This window comes from Physella acuta, unplaced genomic scaffold, assembly GCF_028476545.2.
Source record: "Physella acuta isolate Inbredline_101_S28 unplaced genomic scaffold, ASM2847654v3 ptg000364l, whole genome shotgun sequence".
Classification (NCBI taxonomy): domain Eukaryota; kingdom Metazoa; phylum Mollusca; class Gastropoda; family Physidae; genus Physella; species Physella acuta.
In genome coordinates this window covers 311,817-331,178 of record NW_026731883.1, presented here as the reverse complement: position 1 = coordinate 331,178, position 19,362 = coordinate 311,817, and the positions used below count along the sequence as shown (strand labels likewise).

General features: G+C 43.4%; 1 protein-coding gene across 3 annotated transcripts in view; it reads left to right on the top strand.

Annotated features, from left to right (window-relative positions):
• The window catches only part of LOC131941544 (unconventional myosin-XV), a 90,646-nt gene that overhangs the window by 50,850 nt on the left and 20,434 nt on the right, over positions 1-19,362 (top strand). For all 3 annotated transcript variants that reach the window (XM_059300829.1, XM_059300827.1, XM_059300828.1), the window contains exon 20: positions 7,533-7,708. In XM_059300829.1, coding sequence (XP_059156812.1) covers positions 7,533-7,708 — 176 coding nt within the window. The remainder of the gene's footprint in view (positions 1-7,532; positions 7,709-19,362) is intronic.

Here is a 19,362-nt window from a genome sequence, read left to right as displayed (position 1 = left end):
AGCAGCAGAACCTCGAGAGCTTGACCAACAGCCCCTTTGACACCGACATGACAGGACTACCAGTCCAGAGGTTTCAAATATTGACCAACATACCAGAGGGACTTGAATCAACAGCCCAATTAAGGGCTAACAAATAATAGGACGACTAAAACTAGGACCCCCTCCCCGAAGAGATGCCTTAAAAAAAATTGCCCCCTCCCCCCTCTCATTTCAGCTTTCTAAAAATATTTGTGATTTAGTTCATAAAAAAACTGTGTAAAGTTTTGATAAACAGAGGGAAGTTGCAGAACTTGTTACCATTTGTTTATCCGCTAAGGCCGTGTCACAACATAACTAATTAGCAAATTAGTGCACTAATAAATTTCCTACCTACTCAAGCTGCGAACATGCACTTTATTTGTCACTTCATAAATCACACCAATAAGCTTAAAAAATACAACACAACCCTTTTTGTGCTAAATAATTCAAAATTATTTTTATTTAGTCCAACGGTTTCGCTACAAGCATACAAATATAACAGAAGCCTTTTCGTGTTTGTTAAATAATTAAAAAAAAAACAAACAACGTATATTCTTACGTTCTCAGAGCAAGCATATACATAAAACCCTTTTTGTGTCTGTTACATAATTTTAAAAAAAGTTTAATTCTAACGTTCTCACAGCAAGCATACAAATATAACAGAAGCCTTTTTGTGTTCGTTAAATAATTAAAACACCGTTGTAGTCTAACGGTCTCAGGCATACAAACATGGCAAACCTCTAGTCACACCCCTGGACATAATCTCGTCCTCTCAAAATTTCGTCCCCCCCCCCTGTCTCCCAGACCGCCGACAAAGACAGAGATGAATTACCTCCACATAATCCTGCTTCTGTCAACACTAGGTCTACCCACCGCCAATTTTAACCGTGTTGTATTCAAATTTTACACAATCCTGTAACGTTTGCCGTGGAGATAGACGTTTATTTCTTGTTGTTTTCTCCGTGTGAGCTGGACTATATAAAGAGATGATTGCCTTAATTGGTTGTTTATGAAACGTGGTTTTGAAACCGTGACAGTTTCCTTACATAAAGGAAGCTGTCATTGTCTTAAGAGTCTTTTAAAATTAGATTGTTTGATAATTTTAACTTAAAAAAGAACGAAACGGTCTTGGGAACAGCTATATTCGTTGTTGAATTGTTTGGATTCTTGTGTTTTGCTACCGAAAACATCATGGAATATTCTTTTTGGTAAACAAAGATTATTTAACTGTTCTTGTTGGAAAGGATTTCGCATTCGGTAATAATTTAAAGGCTCGCGTGAACTCAATTTTGAATGACTTAAGTCAACATTGACGAGATAGTGGAATGGACAGCTTTAGGAGACATTTTTAGCATGTGTTGTATCAAAGGTATTGGAAAATAACACGTGGAAGGAATGAGTACAACGTCACCAGAAATGTTGCACGGGATACCCGGAAGTAGTTCTGTGATGGTGCAGCAGGTACCGATATACGACTCTACTGGACCTACCCATATCCCCGTCATAGCCAGCCCCGAGGCGAAAGAAAATGATGCACCCGTCGTGTCCCCCATCCCCCACATACAGAAGTTCAGTAAAAACATCATCGACACCAACGCCTTCATTAGCTATCATCTGGACGAAGAGACCGGGAATCTCATTGAGACGGCCATTTCTACAAACAAAAACCACGTGACCGCCAGGTCTGTGAACACGCCACACGATGTCTCGCAATCTTTTGGCGGGGAGGCAGCTACGCCAGACCACCGTCCAGTGTATGGCCAGTCTTGGCCGGCTCCGACCCCAAGGTATGAACACATTCCCGGTAACTTCAGAGCTGAGGAGATCTATAGACCGGCAAATCTTAGGAACGAGCATATGTATAAACCGGCAACTTTCAGGGGCGATGAGTACTATAAACCTACGAGTTTTGTTGATAATGTTTACAGTATGCGACGTAATGAAATACAACATCCGAAGGTTATAGGCAAGCTCCAGGATCGCGCATCTTCAGACACGGAGGCACAAAAACGTAATCTAAAACCTAACGGAAACGCTCCGAGTTCTAAAGAGAGCAACAAGTCTTCTCGCGGCTCGCCACGACTTCAGAAGAGAAAGAAAGACGCCAAGAAGGAAGATGACGCCAAGTACAGCACTTCGCCGAAGAAGGACGCCACTGCCTTGAGCAGCCACACGCTCCCAAAGGACATGAAGTCTCCAAAAATAAAACTCCTGCCGAGAAACTTCTCAAAGCTGATTAAAAGATATCCTTCACTGGAGATAGGGGACGGGGAACTACGCGGACAGGGTCCCACCGATCGCCATGTTGTGAGTTCGTTGTTTATAACAGTACCGGGGAGCGGCGATCCCGACTCTGGACAGTCAGAGAGTGAGGAGGACGATACAGAACGGCAGCGAGAGAAACATAAACGCAAACACAAGCTGAGAAAGTCCCGGAGCCTGGATGCGTTGAACAAGTTGTATGCCTCACAGAATTATATCAATGGCGCCCAGACGTGGAATTACTCGCAGGGGCTTGGTGGGTCTTATGGGGATGTTCTTTACATGGGGGAGGATGGACAACTCTACGCTCCCAGTGTCCCCACGGGACCTGACGGAAAGGAACAGTACCCGTACGGCAGCAACTACTTCTACTACCCGGGCATGAACTACCTGAATCCTGCACAGCTGGGGCAGGACTTGTACCTAAGCAGCTCGTCTTCAGAAGATGCGTCGGATTCAGACATTGATCAGAAGGCTAGGAAAGCCAGTTATCATTCGTCATTAAAAAGAAAAAGTCGAAAACGTTCTCAAAGCAACATAAATCTAAGCAAGCGGGACTTTAAGGAACCAGTACCTATCTACACATACAGACGTTCCAGAAGCGAATCAACGAAACGAAATAAAAAAGATAAAAGCGGAGCGCTACGACATGTACGCCAGAAAAGCTTCCGACAAAGTAGTTCTAGTGACTCGGTCAGCGACAAGAAAAACAAAGATTACACGAAAACCAAAGTGCCAGCCGAACCTACAAAACCATCACTGAGACAGAAAAGGCCGAGTGTCTTCACCGGCAAGGAAAACGAGACTTCTTCCATTCAGATATCAGCAGACGATACGTCGGCTGCTGCGGTGGCTACAAATCCTTTTGACCCAAACTTTTCTCTTTTATCTGGCACTAACTACAACCTCCCGAACCCCTACACTGGCTTTCCTTCCTCGCTGTCAGCCGGACCAATCGATCAGATCCTGCGAAACACCAGCTTCAATTTAGCCTCAATGAGGAGCTACCTTGACGCCATGACGACATCGCTGTCGAATATCCCCCTGTCGACTATCAGCAATCTCCAACAGCCTTACACAGGGCTCTACAGCGGCGATTCGCTGGACCGTGTCGAGACTCAAGACTTTTTCCAAAACTCACAAACCAAGCTCTCGCCCGTTCACGGCAGACCCAAGATGGCGCTCCCGAAAGTAGAAGCGACACCGTACGGCGAGGGCGTGTACGCGACAGTTGACTCCGCCTCCACGATCACGGACTATCTCACCGACCCTGACGTGCGGCTGACCCAGGTGAAGAAAATCGCTTTTCAGGATGATGTGACTGGGAAATATTCTCGGCCTAACGGGGTGGTGGACATGTACCCGAAAAGTATCAACAATTTGTCTTCATCAAAATCTGGTAAAAGTCCCTCTCAAAATTTCTTAAAGCCAAAGCCACAAGAGGTCATTGATGCAGGCGGCGAGGTCCGAGCTGTAGTGGGCACCTCGAGACTCTCTGATTCCCTGAGAAATAAATCCGGGTATTCCAAGTTGTCTAGTGTTAAAAAATCTACACATTTGTCAAACGGCGACGACAACAAAAGTAGCGTAGCTGTGCAGACGGACCTCAAAGAGGAGCCACCCCTGCCCCCTCCGCTACCGGCGTTTAGAAAGAAATTTTCCCGATCCGAGTCGTCTCCTTCCCTGCACGGGTTCGAACTCCAACGCTCCATCTCAATGGACAAACAAACGCAGACGTTGAAACCAACGCCACCAGCAACGCTCCCAAAGTCCAAATTTGTATCAGACCGTCAGATAAGTCACAACCCCAACAATTCACTTCCAGCCAACCATGACAATAGCCTCAGTATCCCTCTCATAGTTGGCCCTAATGTTTTTACAACGGAGTCTAATGTTGTATCTCAAGACATGGTTGGTACAGCGAACCAAAGCGAGGCGGATACTGTAAAACAAGGACAAGCTGTGGCACATCCTGAGCCAGACTACGACGTGTATCCCAGAAAGCCTCAGTTTATTCAAATCGACAAACCGGAAACTGTGCTGATGTACAACCCGCAGTCTTTGCCCAGAAATTTCCCACTCAGCGCATCTGCCGCGCCTCAAACCTCGCCAAGAAACTACAACACGTTTGACCCAGAAACAGCCAAAAACATCAAATCTGCTTACATCAACTCCCCACCCGCACACGAGCTACGGCCAGACGGACGCACCAACACACAAACAGTCCCACTACGTGCATTGTCCCAGGACAGAGTGTACCCCCCGCCCGCTAATTTTCCGATAGCTCCCAAAAGACACAACAAATCTGGAACCCTATCGCCGCTATTTCGCCGGAAAGGTAAAAAGTCTCCACCACTGTCCCCCATGTCAATAAGACGAGTGTGCAGACCACCCCTGTCACCAAAACAAACAACACACCAATCTCCGACGTCTCCAAGCAGAGCTCCAATCACGTCACCCACAGTTCCGCTCTCACAACCACCGTTGAACTTCCCCAGCACTAGGCGAGCGGAGAATCCAAACCCGGAAACGAACATGGCATTCAGACAATACAATGGCTTTGGCAGTCAGGGACCTCTCTCACCAGCACCACGCGTCGCAGATAGACAGCCTGTAGGCTTTTCCCAACAGCCCTACGTCTCACAGCAAAGTCCAACTTCACCAGTGCACAACGTAGACATCCTACACCCCACTTCTCCTAGATCTCACTACTCACAGGGCCCGTTCTCACCAGGCCTAACTTTTAACACGGAGCGCTCATATCCTCCAGTGTATAATCCTCCTTATAATCGCCCGGCTTCTCCAAGGCCAACATATATTATGGAACAAAATCGGCCAGCTTCTCCAAGGCCAACATATAATATGGAACAAAATCGGCCAGCTTCTCCAAGGCCAACTTATAATATGGAACAAAATCGGCCAGCTTCTCCAAGGCCAACATATAATATGGAACAAAATCGGCCAGCTTCTCCAAGGCCAACATATAATATGGAACAAAATCGGCCAGCTTCTCCAAGGCCAACATATAATATGGAACAAAATCGGCCAGCTTCTCCAAGGCCAACATATAATATGGAACAAAATCGGCCAGCTTCTCCAAGGCCAACATATAATATGGAACAAAATCGGCCAGCTTCTCCAAGGCCAACATATAATATGGAACAAAATCGGCCAGCTTCTCCAAGGCCAACATATAATATGGAACAAAATCGGCCAGCTTCTCCAAGGCCAACATATAATATGGAACAGAACCGGCCAGCTTCTCCAAGGCCAACCTATAACACAGAACCAACTCCGGTTTCTCCGCGACCAATCTACAAAGCACACGACCACCTTCCCCTTCCGTCCTCTCCTGAATACAACCAAAGACAACAATTTTCAGCAAGCACAAACAACGCAGAACGCCAACCTCCATCTGCTGCCAGCGATTCACACATTAAAACCCCAGCCATTGCAACGTCTGGACCTCCTGCATCCCTAGCCGATGTTGTCTTTTCCCCACCGTCTTCAGCCGACGTCCTAGAGGAATCCATCACTCACTTTAACGAGACGCCATACCAGATCTACAGGGGAGACCCACACCTGCTTGGGGCCTCTGTCAAAAACACAAACGTTAAGAAAGAAAACGTCCCACCTGTGGCTCCTATAGTCGTGAATGGAACCGATTCAAATTTAAAATCTAATTTTCTAGAAAAATCGACGGATGGGGGATACACATTCTATAAGGGAAAAGCTGCAGACCCACCAGTAGTGTCAGATACACTGGCATCGCCTCGGGGTGTCAGCTTTTCTCCATTTCAGTCCCACGTCGATAACTCTACTCCACCTGTACCGGCTCATCAGACGCTTGACACGCCCAAAGACATTAGTGATGTTATGAACCACAACGAACAGGTATCTCCTAAAAGCGCGCCAAAGAATGTGCCGATCCCCCCTCGTGATTTTGACAGTGACGCGGACAGTTCAGAGTTTATTTACACGTCCAGTGGGTGGTCTCAGCTACAGAAAGATGACCACAAGACTGGACAGGCGCTGGTGATGTTCTGTACTGGGGTGGAGGACAGCAGCCGGGGATATCTGGAGAAGATCTATGGTACAGGAGTAAATGACAAGAGCCAGGGATATCTAGAGAAGGTCTATGGTACAGGAGTAGATGACAAGAGAGGGAAAAATCTGGAGAGCATCAATGGCACCAAGATAAAATCCCCCCACTATGATGGCCTGCTGGAGACGTTCATTGACAAATCGCTGCCCAGTTACAAAAACGACCTGATCGACTTTGGACCAGCGGGTTATAAGAATCACGTGAGAGATGGAAGTTTAGTGAAAGATTTTTTTCCATTGAAAAGGCTTTCCATAATCACAACCGATTCAGAGAAACACGATCAAATCAAGTCTATGGATAAGTTGTTCAACGAAAAGAATGCCAATTTATATTCAGAGGTTTCTTTGGCATCTCTTGATTGTTGTGGTGATGTTAGTGGTTTTAGTAATATTGGTTGTGATGTTGGTGGTTCGCATGGGACCAATTACGCTGGCACAATAAGTGAAATATTGACTAAATATAGTACCGCGGGTTGTGAGAAACTGACCAGTTCTGACCGCTCATTGTCTACCGGTTGGACCCCAACCCTACCACACTTAGCCGGTCCTGGCTACACAAACAACGTAAGTTAAGACAGCTTCACATGTGCTACATTTGTCTCACATATGTGTATCTATGTGTCTCCATTATGTGTGCAATATTTAAAACAACTCGACAACCAAATATCGTACATGCTTGCTGAAATAAGTGCGATTTTGCGATTTTAGTTTTTCTTCACTAAAAAGGCTTTTACACATTGCTCTATTTTACAATAGATCACCTAAGAGGCGTCGAACGTATTATTCAACGAGGGGGGGGGGGGGGACTATATTATTAGATGGAATAAAATTAATATATATTACTATTCATTAAAATACAAGCTACCAGTTTCTTCCAGGCATCTCTTCTACCCCCCCCCCCCCCCCCCGAACGAAATAGAATTTATACAGAAAATATATACTTTTACCAGTGTCCACCCCCCTCCCGGAAAATTTCAAGACCCCCCCCCCCCCCCCCACCGAGAAAAAAGTCCAAAAGAAACACTAGACTAGGGAACTACCTTACCATATAAAGTAGATACTGCTGTCTGCGACCTTAGATGTAGGCTAACATCATAGCTTTAATGTAGGTGATGTTAATTAATATTTGCATAAATTATGTCTTCTAGGTGTTCATGAAGGAAACTTTCGAAATGAGGCTGGACAACGAAGCTCTGAAGATCCGCTCTAAGGCGGCCATTCAGCTGCAGACCTACATGCGCATGTACATCGTGTACAAGAGACATCAGAAGCTGAGGAGGAGCACTAAGAGGATTCAGTGCATGGTGCGAATGTGGAAGACAAGGTTGGTGTCGGGTAGTTTTCAGAAGGGGGGGGGGGGGGTATAGCAGTGTTTCTTTCAGACTTTTTCTCGGGGAGGGGGGGGGGGATGGTGCGAATGTGGAAGACAAGGTTGGTGTCGGGTAGTTAGTAGGAGAGGGGGTATCAGCAGTGTTTCTTTCAGACTTTTCCTCGGGGAGGGGGGGCATCGTGCTAATGTGGAAGACAAGGTTGGTTTCGGGTAATTAGTAGAACTAGCACTGAGATATGGGGGGGGGGGGGGGGAATATCAGCAGTATTTTTTCAGACCTTTTCTCCGGGGGTGGGGGGGGGGGTGTAAATATGGAAGACAATGTTTGTTTCGAATAGTTATTTTAACCAATACTTTTATTTTTCTCAGTGGGTGGGGGGGGGGGGGGCACTGATAGAATTATACATTTTCCTATTATGTTTCTGAAGAGGTGTCTGAAAGAAACTCTAGCAGTACTACAAAATTGGCTAGAAACGTTTGTTTTATTTAAAGATAGATTTTGAAAATATTTTTATTACTTTTGTGCATGATGTTTTTTTTTCTCCCTCTTTGTGAAACCGATGAGAACTGAAATTTAAATAATCCCCGCCTTTCTGCATGCTCTGTTTGTCGCACTAATCAATTATGTATACATCTGTCCTAATGCTTCGTTGCAGGCATACTAATTTTTATTCTCAATCTTGACCAACTGGCCGAGGTTGTTTAATTTTAGAGTTGTGTTCTGTCACGTTCATTTGTGTCCAATCGTCACATTTGGTCAACTGTTGCCATTTGTGTCCAATCGTCACATTTGGTCAACTGTTACCATTTGTGTCCAATCGTCACATTTGGTCAAGTGTTTCGCTTTAATGCGATGTTAGCCAACAGGACGGGTCGCCAAAGTCCCGTCCTGAGACCACAGCCCCGTTTGTCGCTTATCAATCACCTGTGACATTCCGGTCCGTGTTTTGTTTTGGTGGGTGGACAAAGAGGTCAAGGGGGATAGGCCGCAAGGGGAGAGAACTAGCAATAACTCATACGTCTGCTACTTTCGCTCTCGGCGGCTGCGCTTTGTAAGACAGACTATATCTAGATCTATATTTGTTGATTTCTTGTTATAGGTTTAATTATATGTAGATCTACATGTGTATTATCAGTTGGAAGGAGCGCTCATTTAAAACTGTATTATTATATACTACTATTCTATAATCTATCATATTATTTAGTAAGGCTTATTATTGCTAAGTGGTAGTATTCAGTAAGATAATTAATTACTTGGGTAAGAGTTAGATCTGTAACTATAAGTAGTATTTTTAAGTAGGCCTAGATCTATATAGCGTATAGAGTCTATATGTTCTATGGTATAGAAATAGTTATATCTAGATTAAATCGAGTAGTAGTAATAGTCAAAAACATCAAATGCTCTTACTTCAAATTTATACTAAACTAGATCTACATTCTAGAAAAAATCTTCATCTAAATGTAATTATCTATATTATTTACTGTGTTATTGATTAAGAATGTGATATTTTAAAAATACTTGATGGGGTAGGCCAATGTGTATAGACTGAAAAAAAAACACTGCAAGTTTAGCTGGGGAAAAAAAGATCCCTGTTAAGTGTAGCATATAATAGCCCTATAGCATACTGGTGCCATTAAAAAAAAAATTATGTAGCACCAACAGTAAAATGCTATTTTTAACCTAGACTACAAAAACGATGTGACCTATAAAAATCCTAAATGTGACCAATGAAATGACGGCGTGTTCCGTGTCTGACCCCAATGCTGTGCTGTAGAAGTGATAACAAAAAAACACGTGAAGTCTGTTGTCTGCCCGCTGAACCTCGTCACAGCGACCTTTCATTCCAAGAATCAGACTACTTCCGTCTTGGTTTCATCGTGCTTATCTCGAAAAAAAAAAAAAAAAAAAAAAAAAACAAGAAAAAAAAAAACCCATAAAAATACACAGCAGCCGTGTCCAGTGTCAAGAGTTCTGCCAAGTCCGTTTATTTTTAGCCCTGATCCCGTGTCCAGCGCTGACAGGTGTGTCTCCATTGTCGTGTTGTTGATTAGTCCAGATTAGCGTTAGGGCTTTGGATATTCATTAATCTTCTATTGTGTTTTCCCCTGGTCACGTGTGCTATTTAAGCCATGTACTAGGTCTATACCTCAAGTGACTTAAGCCATTTTGTGTGGACATGTCTGTTATATAGGCCCTAACTACTGAGGAGACTTTTCATGAACACGCATACAACTGCTGTAGTTTTCTGTTACTGGGCATTCAATTGTCCCCTTTCCGAGCAGCTTCGTGAAGTGGGCTATATCGATACACATTTTTAAGTTAGAGTAGGGTTATGGTTATATATAACTAGGCCTAAGTTAAGGGTTTGTCTTTCGACGAGTTTGGCAGCCCAAAACTTCATAGCCGAAAAGTTATCAAACGACTCCTGTCGTACATGGGGATTAGCAAAGGAGCGGATTATTGACCTACCTGATTTATTGAGGCAGATAATACAGACTAAAGACCATGCCCTAACTAATGCAGAAAGCTTGGTGGCGTTGCCAATATTTAGTAACGAGGGAGGGGTGTGTGAACATGTTTCGATAAAGGCAACATTCTTAATTAAATAACGTAAAAGTATGGTTTTATGGCATTCAAAATATTGAAACGTAAATAGGAACAAACTCAGTTGGCTGTAGATGTCATTGAGAAATTTGTCATTGTGAGGGTCAGTAAGTAGGAGGGGCCCTAGCACCCCCCCCCCCCTGCATACGCTACTGGCGTTAGAAGAAATATGTTTAGACAATGTGGTGTGGCATGTGTCAAAATCGGACCTTTTGTCATTCATATCTGTCTCTTGCTTTATCGGCTGTGTGATAGCAGCTATGTTTGATGTCACTCGTAATCTGCGTCACGAAAACATCGTTGGTATGTGGACAGTTGGGCTAGACTAGTGATTCAATTTGACGGGACTGTTTTAGTTTTCTTCGGGAAATTGTGATTTTATCTGGATATTTGTTCGTCATCGGACCATTGTGATTCCTTCTTGGATTTACTCAGTATCTGCTAACTAAAGGAAATTTGATGGAATAAAAATAAATAAAATGAGTTTTGTAACCGTAAGTTCTGTTTTCAAGATAAGCTTATAATTAAGAAAATAAACGTAACTTTTTACAAACTATTTCTGAATTTTTCATTAACTTTCTTTAAAGAATTTCTCAACTTTATCACCGATGTATGATATAGACTAGATCTAGATCTAGTAAGGTTGTTCTAATTTGACAACAAAGATGGTTAGGGAGAGCTGTGAACTGAATTCACTTTGTTTATCGACTAGTAACACCGGTAACTACATTTAAGGGCTAGCTAAAGGTAAGCAACAGGCTATAGGTTAGCTGTTTGCTAGAGGTTAGTTACTGGCTGGAGGTTAGCTTCTGGCTAGAGGTTAGCTTCTGGCTAGAGGTTAGCTACTGGCTAGAGGCTAGCTACTGGCTATTATCTTTATAACCTGTATAAAGCGATCAAGCCTCACATACGCCGTGACAAACTCCGACATAAAAACCAAAAGGAAGTTGTGTAAAGCCATAAAATCAAACCTGAGACCAGTCTACCCGACTGATCCTACTTTCAATGGAGGCACTTTATGGTTGTATTTACCCCAACCCGCTGCGTGGAAAGGGAGAGGGTGGGGTGGGAATGGTACGGCAGTTATTGAAGGACCGAAAGCTTGAATGAGTATTGCACTAACTTGTTGAAGTTCACACTTGGGGATGGACCCTGTGTCAACAGGTATCAGAATACAGTGAACGTTTCTCAATTACTGTAGCTTCAACCGTAGGCTTGTTTTCATGCAAGAAATCGCACTAATTTAAGCGTGAATTCTGCAACACTTCTATTTTTATTGGTTTCTTCAATAAATTTAACACATGTAATTAAACATTAACTATCTCCACCTTCTCGTATTGATACAAACACTGAATACTTTTTACTTTGAATCACATTGAAGCGTGCGTCTTAGTTAAACATTTGATACTGTCGACTTGTGTTCAAGTCAGCCGAGATGCAGTTGTTTATGTTTTAGCGCGGACAGGCGGGAGGTAGGGGCCTAGGCCGTGGGGAGACAGGTGAACACTGCCTTAAAGGCCACAACTGTCAGGACGGGGAAAGTCTGCCAGGTAACCGTCGAAAGGCCGGGACTTATTTATGTTAGATTAGAAAAAATTACATCTGGATAAATGTAGTGGTGGATAGGGAAAAATCTTGGTTGATATGTGACACGTTTCGTTTAGTGAGTGTAGGTGTTCATTTACATTCTGGATTTTGGTATAACATTAAATAAGGTCAGTTACCGTATTTTAAAGTGAACTTTAATTTAATTGCGATATATATATATATATATATATATATATATATATATATATATATATAATGTGTGTGTGTGTGTCTGTATGTGTACATGCATCTGAAACATGTTTTTATTACAGTAAAACAATTGTTAGTGTAGTGCCATTGTAGAGTGCTGTACTGACAAAGAGTAAGATTGTGATGTATAGGCCAAAGTTGTTGTTATGTATCAGTTTAACATGATAGCAGAATATATTGTTGTGACAGCATACTTTGTTGATGTGGTAAAAACACACATTGTTGATGTAGTGAGATTGTAGGTTGATGTGGTGCCAGCTGAAATTGTTGATATATTGACAGATTAGGTTGATGGTGTAGTGACAAAGTAGGTTGATGTAGTGACAGCATAGGTTGATGATGTAGTGACGGCATTGGTTGATGATGTAGTGACGGCATAGGTTGATGTAGTGACATTATAGGTTGATGTAGTGACAGCATAAGTTGATGATGTAGTGACGGCATTGGTTGATGTAGTGACATTATAGGTTGATGTAGTGACAGCATAAGTTGATGATGTAGTGACGGCATAGGTTGATGTAGTGACATTATAGGTTGATGTAGTGACAGCATAAGTTGATGATGTAGTGACGGCATTGGTTGATGTAGTGACATTATAGGTTGATGTAGTGACAGCATAAGTTGATGATGTAGTGACAGCATAGGTTGATGATGTAGTGACAAAATAGGTTGATGATGTAGTGACAGCATAGGTTGATGATGTAGTGACATCATAGGATGATGTAGTGACAGCATAGGTTGATGATGTAGTGACGGCATTGGTTGATGATGTAGTGACGGCATAGGTTGATGTAGTGACATTATAGGTTGATGTAGTGACAGCATAAGTTGATGATGTAGTGACGGCATTGGTTGATGTAGTGACATTATAGGTTGATGTAGTGACATTATAGGTTGATGTAGTGACAGCATAAGTTGATGATGTAGTGACGGCATAGGTTGATGTAGTGACATTATAGGTTGATGTAGTGACAGCATAAGTTGATGATGTAGTGACGGCATTGGTTGATGTAGTGACATTATAGGTTGATGTAGTGACAGCATAAGTTGATGATGTAGTGACAGCATAGGTTGATGATGTAGTGACAAAATAGGTTGATGATGTAGTGACAGCATAGGTTGATGATGTAGTGACATCATAGGATGATGTAGTGACAGCATAGGTTGATGATGTAGTGACATCATAGGTTGATGATGTAGTGACAGCATAGGTTGATGTAGTGACAGCATAGGTTGATGTAGTGACAGCATAGGTTGTATGTAGTGACGGCATAGGTTGATGTAGTGACAGCATAGGTTGATGATGTAGTGACGTGACAGCATAGGTTGATGTAGTGACAGCATAGGTTGATGTAGTGACAGCATAGGTTGCTGATGTAGTGACAGCATATGTTGATGCAGTGACAGTATAGTTTGTTGATGTAGTTTTAACTTTCCGTCTGTTTTTACCACGGCAACTGGATATGTTTGTGTTGTTAAGCATGGCAGGAGACCGAAGTTGAAAGAGGGAGTGGCTATGGGTGTGTGGGGGGGGGGGGGGTGAGGGGGGTTGTCTCGGTTTCTGGTATGAATTAGTGTGTAAAGCGCAGCAACAACATTGTGCTGTACTGTACTGTAATGTACTGTACCATACTTTACTGTGCCTGAATCACTTATTTGTATCTGACATAGTAAGGCTAGTCATCACCGGCAGGTTGTGTTAAAAAGCAAATGTGGGGATTAAACTTATGGGCTAATCTTAGCCCACAAAGACCATTGATATAATGTATGTATGCATGGTTTACCCTGAGCCCATGTCCCGGTATATGATCACGTGTTGTGTTGGGTTGCTTTTGGTTTTTAAAGTTAAAAATAAATTCCGAATAAAACTCTACTTCTTGGTCGTCAAGGGCCACCAATTTTACACACACAAATATGTTTTTCGTGCAGTGAAATCCTAGATTTACAAAAGTAGGATCGGAGAAATGACGCAATATTCTCGTTAACAGCAGCCAGTCACGTGTTGGGCGGGTAGGCAATGGGCGGGGTTTACATATGATAATGTGATAAAATTTCGAAGGTGTGTTAATGTGTATCTGACACAACCCGTCGTATGATTCACAATAACAAAAGTTATTGAGGCAGAAATCGTCCCAACCCTTTCTAAATAGTTCTGTCTCATTTGATCGATATTGTAAAGAGGTTCATGCAGTTGGTAAAAAACAAGTCTGTTAATAGTGCTATGACACAACAAAGTTCCGCCGTGTTAAAACAATAAACTATTATTAAAGGTGCCCTGTCAAAACGGCCCGGGACAAATCGACCCCGTCAAAACGGCCCCGTTAATACGACCCCGTCAAATCGACTCCCGACAAACCGACCCCGTCAAAATAGCCCCGTCAAAAGGGCCCCGACTTATTGGCTCCCGTCAAATGGGCTCCCGTCATATTGACTTGCGACATATAGGCTCCCGACAAATGGGCTCCCGACATTTAGGCTCCCGACAAATGGACTCCCGACATATTAACCCCTGACAAATAGGCTCAGGACATATTGGCTCCCGACAAAGCGGCTCCCGACATATTGGCTCCCGACATAAGGGCTCAAGACAAATGGGCTCCCGGCAAATGGGCTCACGACATTTTGGCTACCGACAAATGGGCTCCCGACATATTGGCTCCCGGCAATTGGGCTCCCGACATATTGGCTTTTGACAAAATGACTCCCGACATATTGGCTCCAGAAAAATGAATGATATGACCACTATTGGCATAAAAGTAACCATTGTGTCCTACCTCCAATACCACCATAACCTCTTTTTAATGCCCGAATGAAATTATTTTTTCATGAACCAACATTAATTCACAAACAAATCGAGCCCTTAACAGCTAAATTCCACCAATTCTAAAGTTTTGATAATGTTTAATTTACAACAGAAAAGATCTGTTGCTTAAAAGCGAGCACAGAAGTGTAAATGTATGATATACATGATGTTAACATGATAACAGCATTTTGTTTTGATAACCTACGAGCACAGTGGCGTAGCGAGGTCGGGTGCCACCCGGTGCGGCACTTAATGGTGTCACCTCCCCCCCCCCCCCCCAGAGGCGTTGCGACCCTTCCCGGGGACAAACTTTCAAGTTTTCGATTTGCACCCCCCCCCTAACTTTCGATTTGCACCCCCACCCCCTCAACTTTTTCTCTATATATTTTGCTATTTTTTGCCTTTGTGTCACCCCCCTAAATGGTGTCACCCGGTGCGGTCCGCACCCCCCGCCCCTCCCCTCGCTACGCCCCTGCAGAAGCATATTGCAGTTAGGAAGGTACAGCGTGGACCCTTCTCCCCACACAATGAGTTGGAACAGCCTATAACCGACTCAATTATGGATGTCATAGATAGATGACCCTTAAATTAAAACATACTATATTTTATAATAGATAAACTAATATAAAAATAAGGCCTGCCGAACAAGAGATGCATACGTTGTATTACATAAGAGTGTTGGATAAGCTAACTCTAAAGAATATTGATGAAGGGGTCCCACTGGCAGATGTCATATTCAATGAGACCGCTTTGCCGGGAGACTTAGTCTCTACAGAAACGGTATTGTCAGTGCAGTGGCGTAGCTAGGATTTTTGGGCCCCTATGCAAAAATTATCGTCAGCCGTTAGGCCAGTGGCGTCGCTAGGTCGGGTCTCACCCGGTGCGGCACTTCGTATTGTCACCCCCTCCCAGGAAACAAAGCATATATATATATATATATATATATATATATATATATATATATATATATATATATATATATATATATATATATATATGTGTGTGTGTGTGTGTGTGTGTGTCGGCCTACATAGGCCTAAAATTTATATATATGCCACATACAGGTACACGTACGTGTTTAAGCTTCAATCACTGCTGACTTAATAGTAACGATGTTTATCTACAGTCTTGATATAATTTTCGATTTGTACTTAGAAGACTATTTAACTTTAACTAATGGATCTGGAAAATGGCATTTCATTCTATAAATTTTACAATTTTTTGCCTTTGGTGTCACCCCCCCCCCCCTAAATGGTGTCACCCGTTGCGGTCCGCACCTCCACCTCGCCTTCGCTACGCCTCTGCGTTAGGCTACAGAGGAGTTAAACGAAGAGATCAACTTCTACTTACGATGGGTATTTTTTAATATATAAATATTCTGAAGGCAACATTTTGTATTTTATATGTCCTGATTTTGTATTTATACTATATTATTATGCTTGCCTACTACTGCTAAAAAGTTTATTGATAGGATGATTCTCTCAATGTCTTGCACGACAAAGTGATATAGCCTGTAGTGTTATTATAACGATTGGGCTCATTTTGACCCACAAACACTGAATCCCACTGCCGAAACGGTGGGGGGGGGGGGGGGGGCTTTTTGGAACTTTTAACCTTTTTCTTTTTTTAAATTATTTATATGTAACAAATATTAAAATTCCATTGTAAAAGTTTTATTTTTTTATGAGGGAAAAGGGCCCCTATGTGCCTTGGGCCCCCATGCCTTGCTTACGCTAGCTTTACGGTAGCTACGCCACTGTGTCAGTGGTCCTTTTGTCTGGAGCCAAATTGACAGGAGCCTTTTTGTCGGGAGCCAAAATGACGCTAGCCTATTTGTCGGGAGTCGTAATGACGGGGGCCGTTTTGTGGAGAAACTAAATGGCGGGAGCCTATTTGTCGGGAGTCGTAATGACGGGGGCCGTTTTGTGGAAAAAACTAAATGACGGGAGACTATATGTCGGGAGCCAAAATGACGGGAGCCTATTTGTCAGGAGCCTTATTGACTGGAGCCCTTTTGTCGGGAGCCTATATAACGGGAGCCTATTTGACGGTAGCCTAAATGACGGGAGCCTATTTGTCGGGAGCCTATATGACGGGGTCCATATGTCGCTGGCCCTTTTGACGGGGCCGATTTGACGGGGTCGTTTTGACGGGGTCGTTTTGTCGGGGTCGTTTTGACGGGGCTGTTTCGTCATTGGCCGAATTGACGCCGCACGTTATTAAAATAATCAAGAATGAAAAAGAAATAGCAAGGGCATTTGTCAGCATTGATGTCTTCGCCAGTTTAATTAGCTGGGCGCGGAAAGGAACAGTAACTCAGTCTTAAAGGGAGACTAACACGTATGACATAAAGGGAGCGAACCTGATTATGTGTCGCACAAACCAGATTACTTTTTTCATTACAAGACCGTGTACACTAGCTGCACGATTGTAGACGCGATTGGTTATCGAGATCATCTATTAATTAAATTGTAGCATGGGTATCACGTGATACGACTGTGTGAATTAAAGGCTTGCTCCTAAACATGTCCTCCCTGCCTTCTTATTGAAATCGGCTATTAATCGCTGTCTACTTAATTGCAATGGGCAATTATTCGCTGTCTACTTAGTTGAAATCGTAGTAAGACTTAGGGGTCATCCATAAATGACGTCACGCTTTTTTGACGATTTTTACTTCCCCCCTCCCCTCCGTCACACATCGTCACAAAAGCCAGACCCCCCCCCCCTAAAATGACTTCACACCTCAGTCTACCCCCCCCCCCCCTTCAAAATTGCAGTTGAATTTTTCTTAAAACATCGATATTTTATAAAACGCGAAATAACGTCTAAAATTCGTTTTCTAACATTGCTTTTTTATAATACAAAAGTGTGACGTCGCACGATCTGAACCCCCCCCCCCCCCCACCCTCATCACACACCGTCACAAAATTACGGAGCCCACTTCCCCCTACGAGTGTGACGTCATTTATGGACGACCCCTTACTTGAAATCGGGCCACCATTTTGTAATTTATTATAGAAGTTAATCAGATTTCACGTTTTTAAAGAACTGGAATAAACGCTTTAAAATGTATAGTTACAGTCGAACATGGCTTTAATTGAAAACATCGTCATACTGTATCAACGTAGGATTATTGGATTTTTGTTCGGGTCAGCGTGACATTCTATGCCAGCTGCTCAGTGAAAGTGTCAACAGGGTTAAATGGGTGGTGGTGTGTGTGTGGGGGGGGGGGGGGGGAGGAGGTCTATAAAATGTTCAAACACCAGCAGGCGGGTGACTTTGGTTGTGGTGTTTACCGCAGCATCATGTACACGCTCTACCAACAACAACGTTTTGTAACACCTGGTCCATTTACTACAAATGGTCTCAATGTCTGACATGCGCATCTAACACATATTTGTAAACATAGGCATATACATTTAGGGACAAACTCATGCGTTTAGGAGATAGGAAATAATACCGCCTTCTTAATACTAAATTACTGAAAAATATTTTTAAAAGAAATGTGATTGCTCAATTTCTTGCATGTAATGTTACACTGCAGTTCCTTGTTACTCTACAGTTCCCTGTTAATTTATAGTTCTCAATCTCTGTTACCATATAACTTAATAAAGTACAGTTCCTTGTTACTCGAAGGTTCCCATTTATTCTAGCATTCCCTGTCCCTCTACAGTTCCCTGTCCCTGTATAGTTCCCTGTTCCTCTAGTTCCCTGTCCCTGTACAGTTCCCTGTTCCTCTAGTTCCCTGTCCATGTACAGTTCCCTGTTCCTCTAGTTCCCTGTCCATGTACAGTTCCCTGTTCCTCTCCAGTTCCCTGTCCCTCTGCAGTTCCCTGTTCCTCTAGTTCCCTGTCCCTCAACAGTTCCCTGTCTCTCTACAGTTCCCTGTCCCTGTACAGTTCTCTGTCCCTGTACAGTTCCCTGTCCCTGTACAGTTCCCTGTTCCTGTACAGTTCCCTGTTCCTCTAGTTCCCTGACCGTCTAGTTCCCTGTCCCTGTACAGTTCCCTGTCCCTCTACAGTTCCCTGTCCATGTATAGTTCCCTCTTCCTCTAGTTCCCTGTCCATGTACAGTTCCCTGTTCCTCTCCAGTTCCCTGTCCCTCTGCAGTTCCCTGTTCCTCTAGTTCCCTGTCCCTCAACAGTCCCCTGTCTCTCTACAGTTTCCTATCCCTGTACAGTTCCCTGTCCCTCTACAGTTCCCTGTCCCTGTACAGTTCCCTGTCCCTGTACAGTTCCCTGTTCCTCTAGTTCCCTGTCCCTGTACAGTTCCCTGTCCCTCTACAGTTCCCTGTTCCTCTACAGTTCCCTGTTCCTCTACAGTTCCCTGTCCCTGTACAGTTCCCTGTCCCTGTACAGTTCCCTGTTCCTCTAGTTCCCTGTCCCTGTACAGTTCCCTGTCCCTCTACAGTTCCCTGTTCCTCTACAGTTCCCCGTCCCTCTAC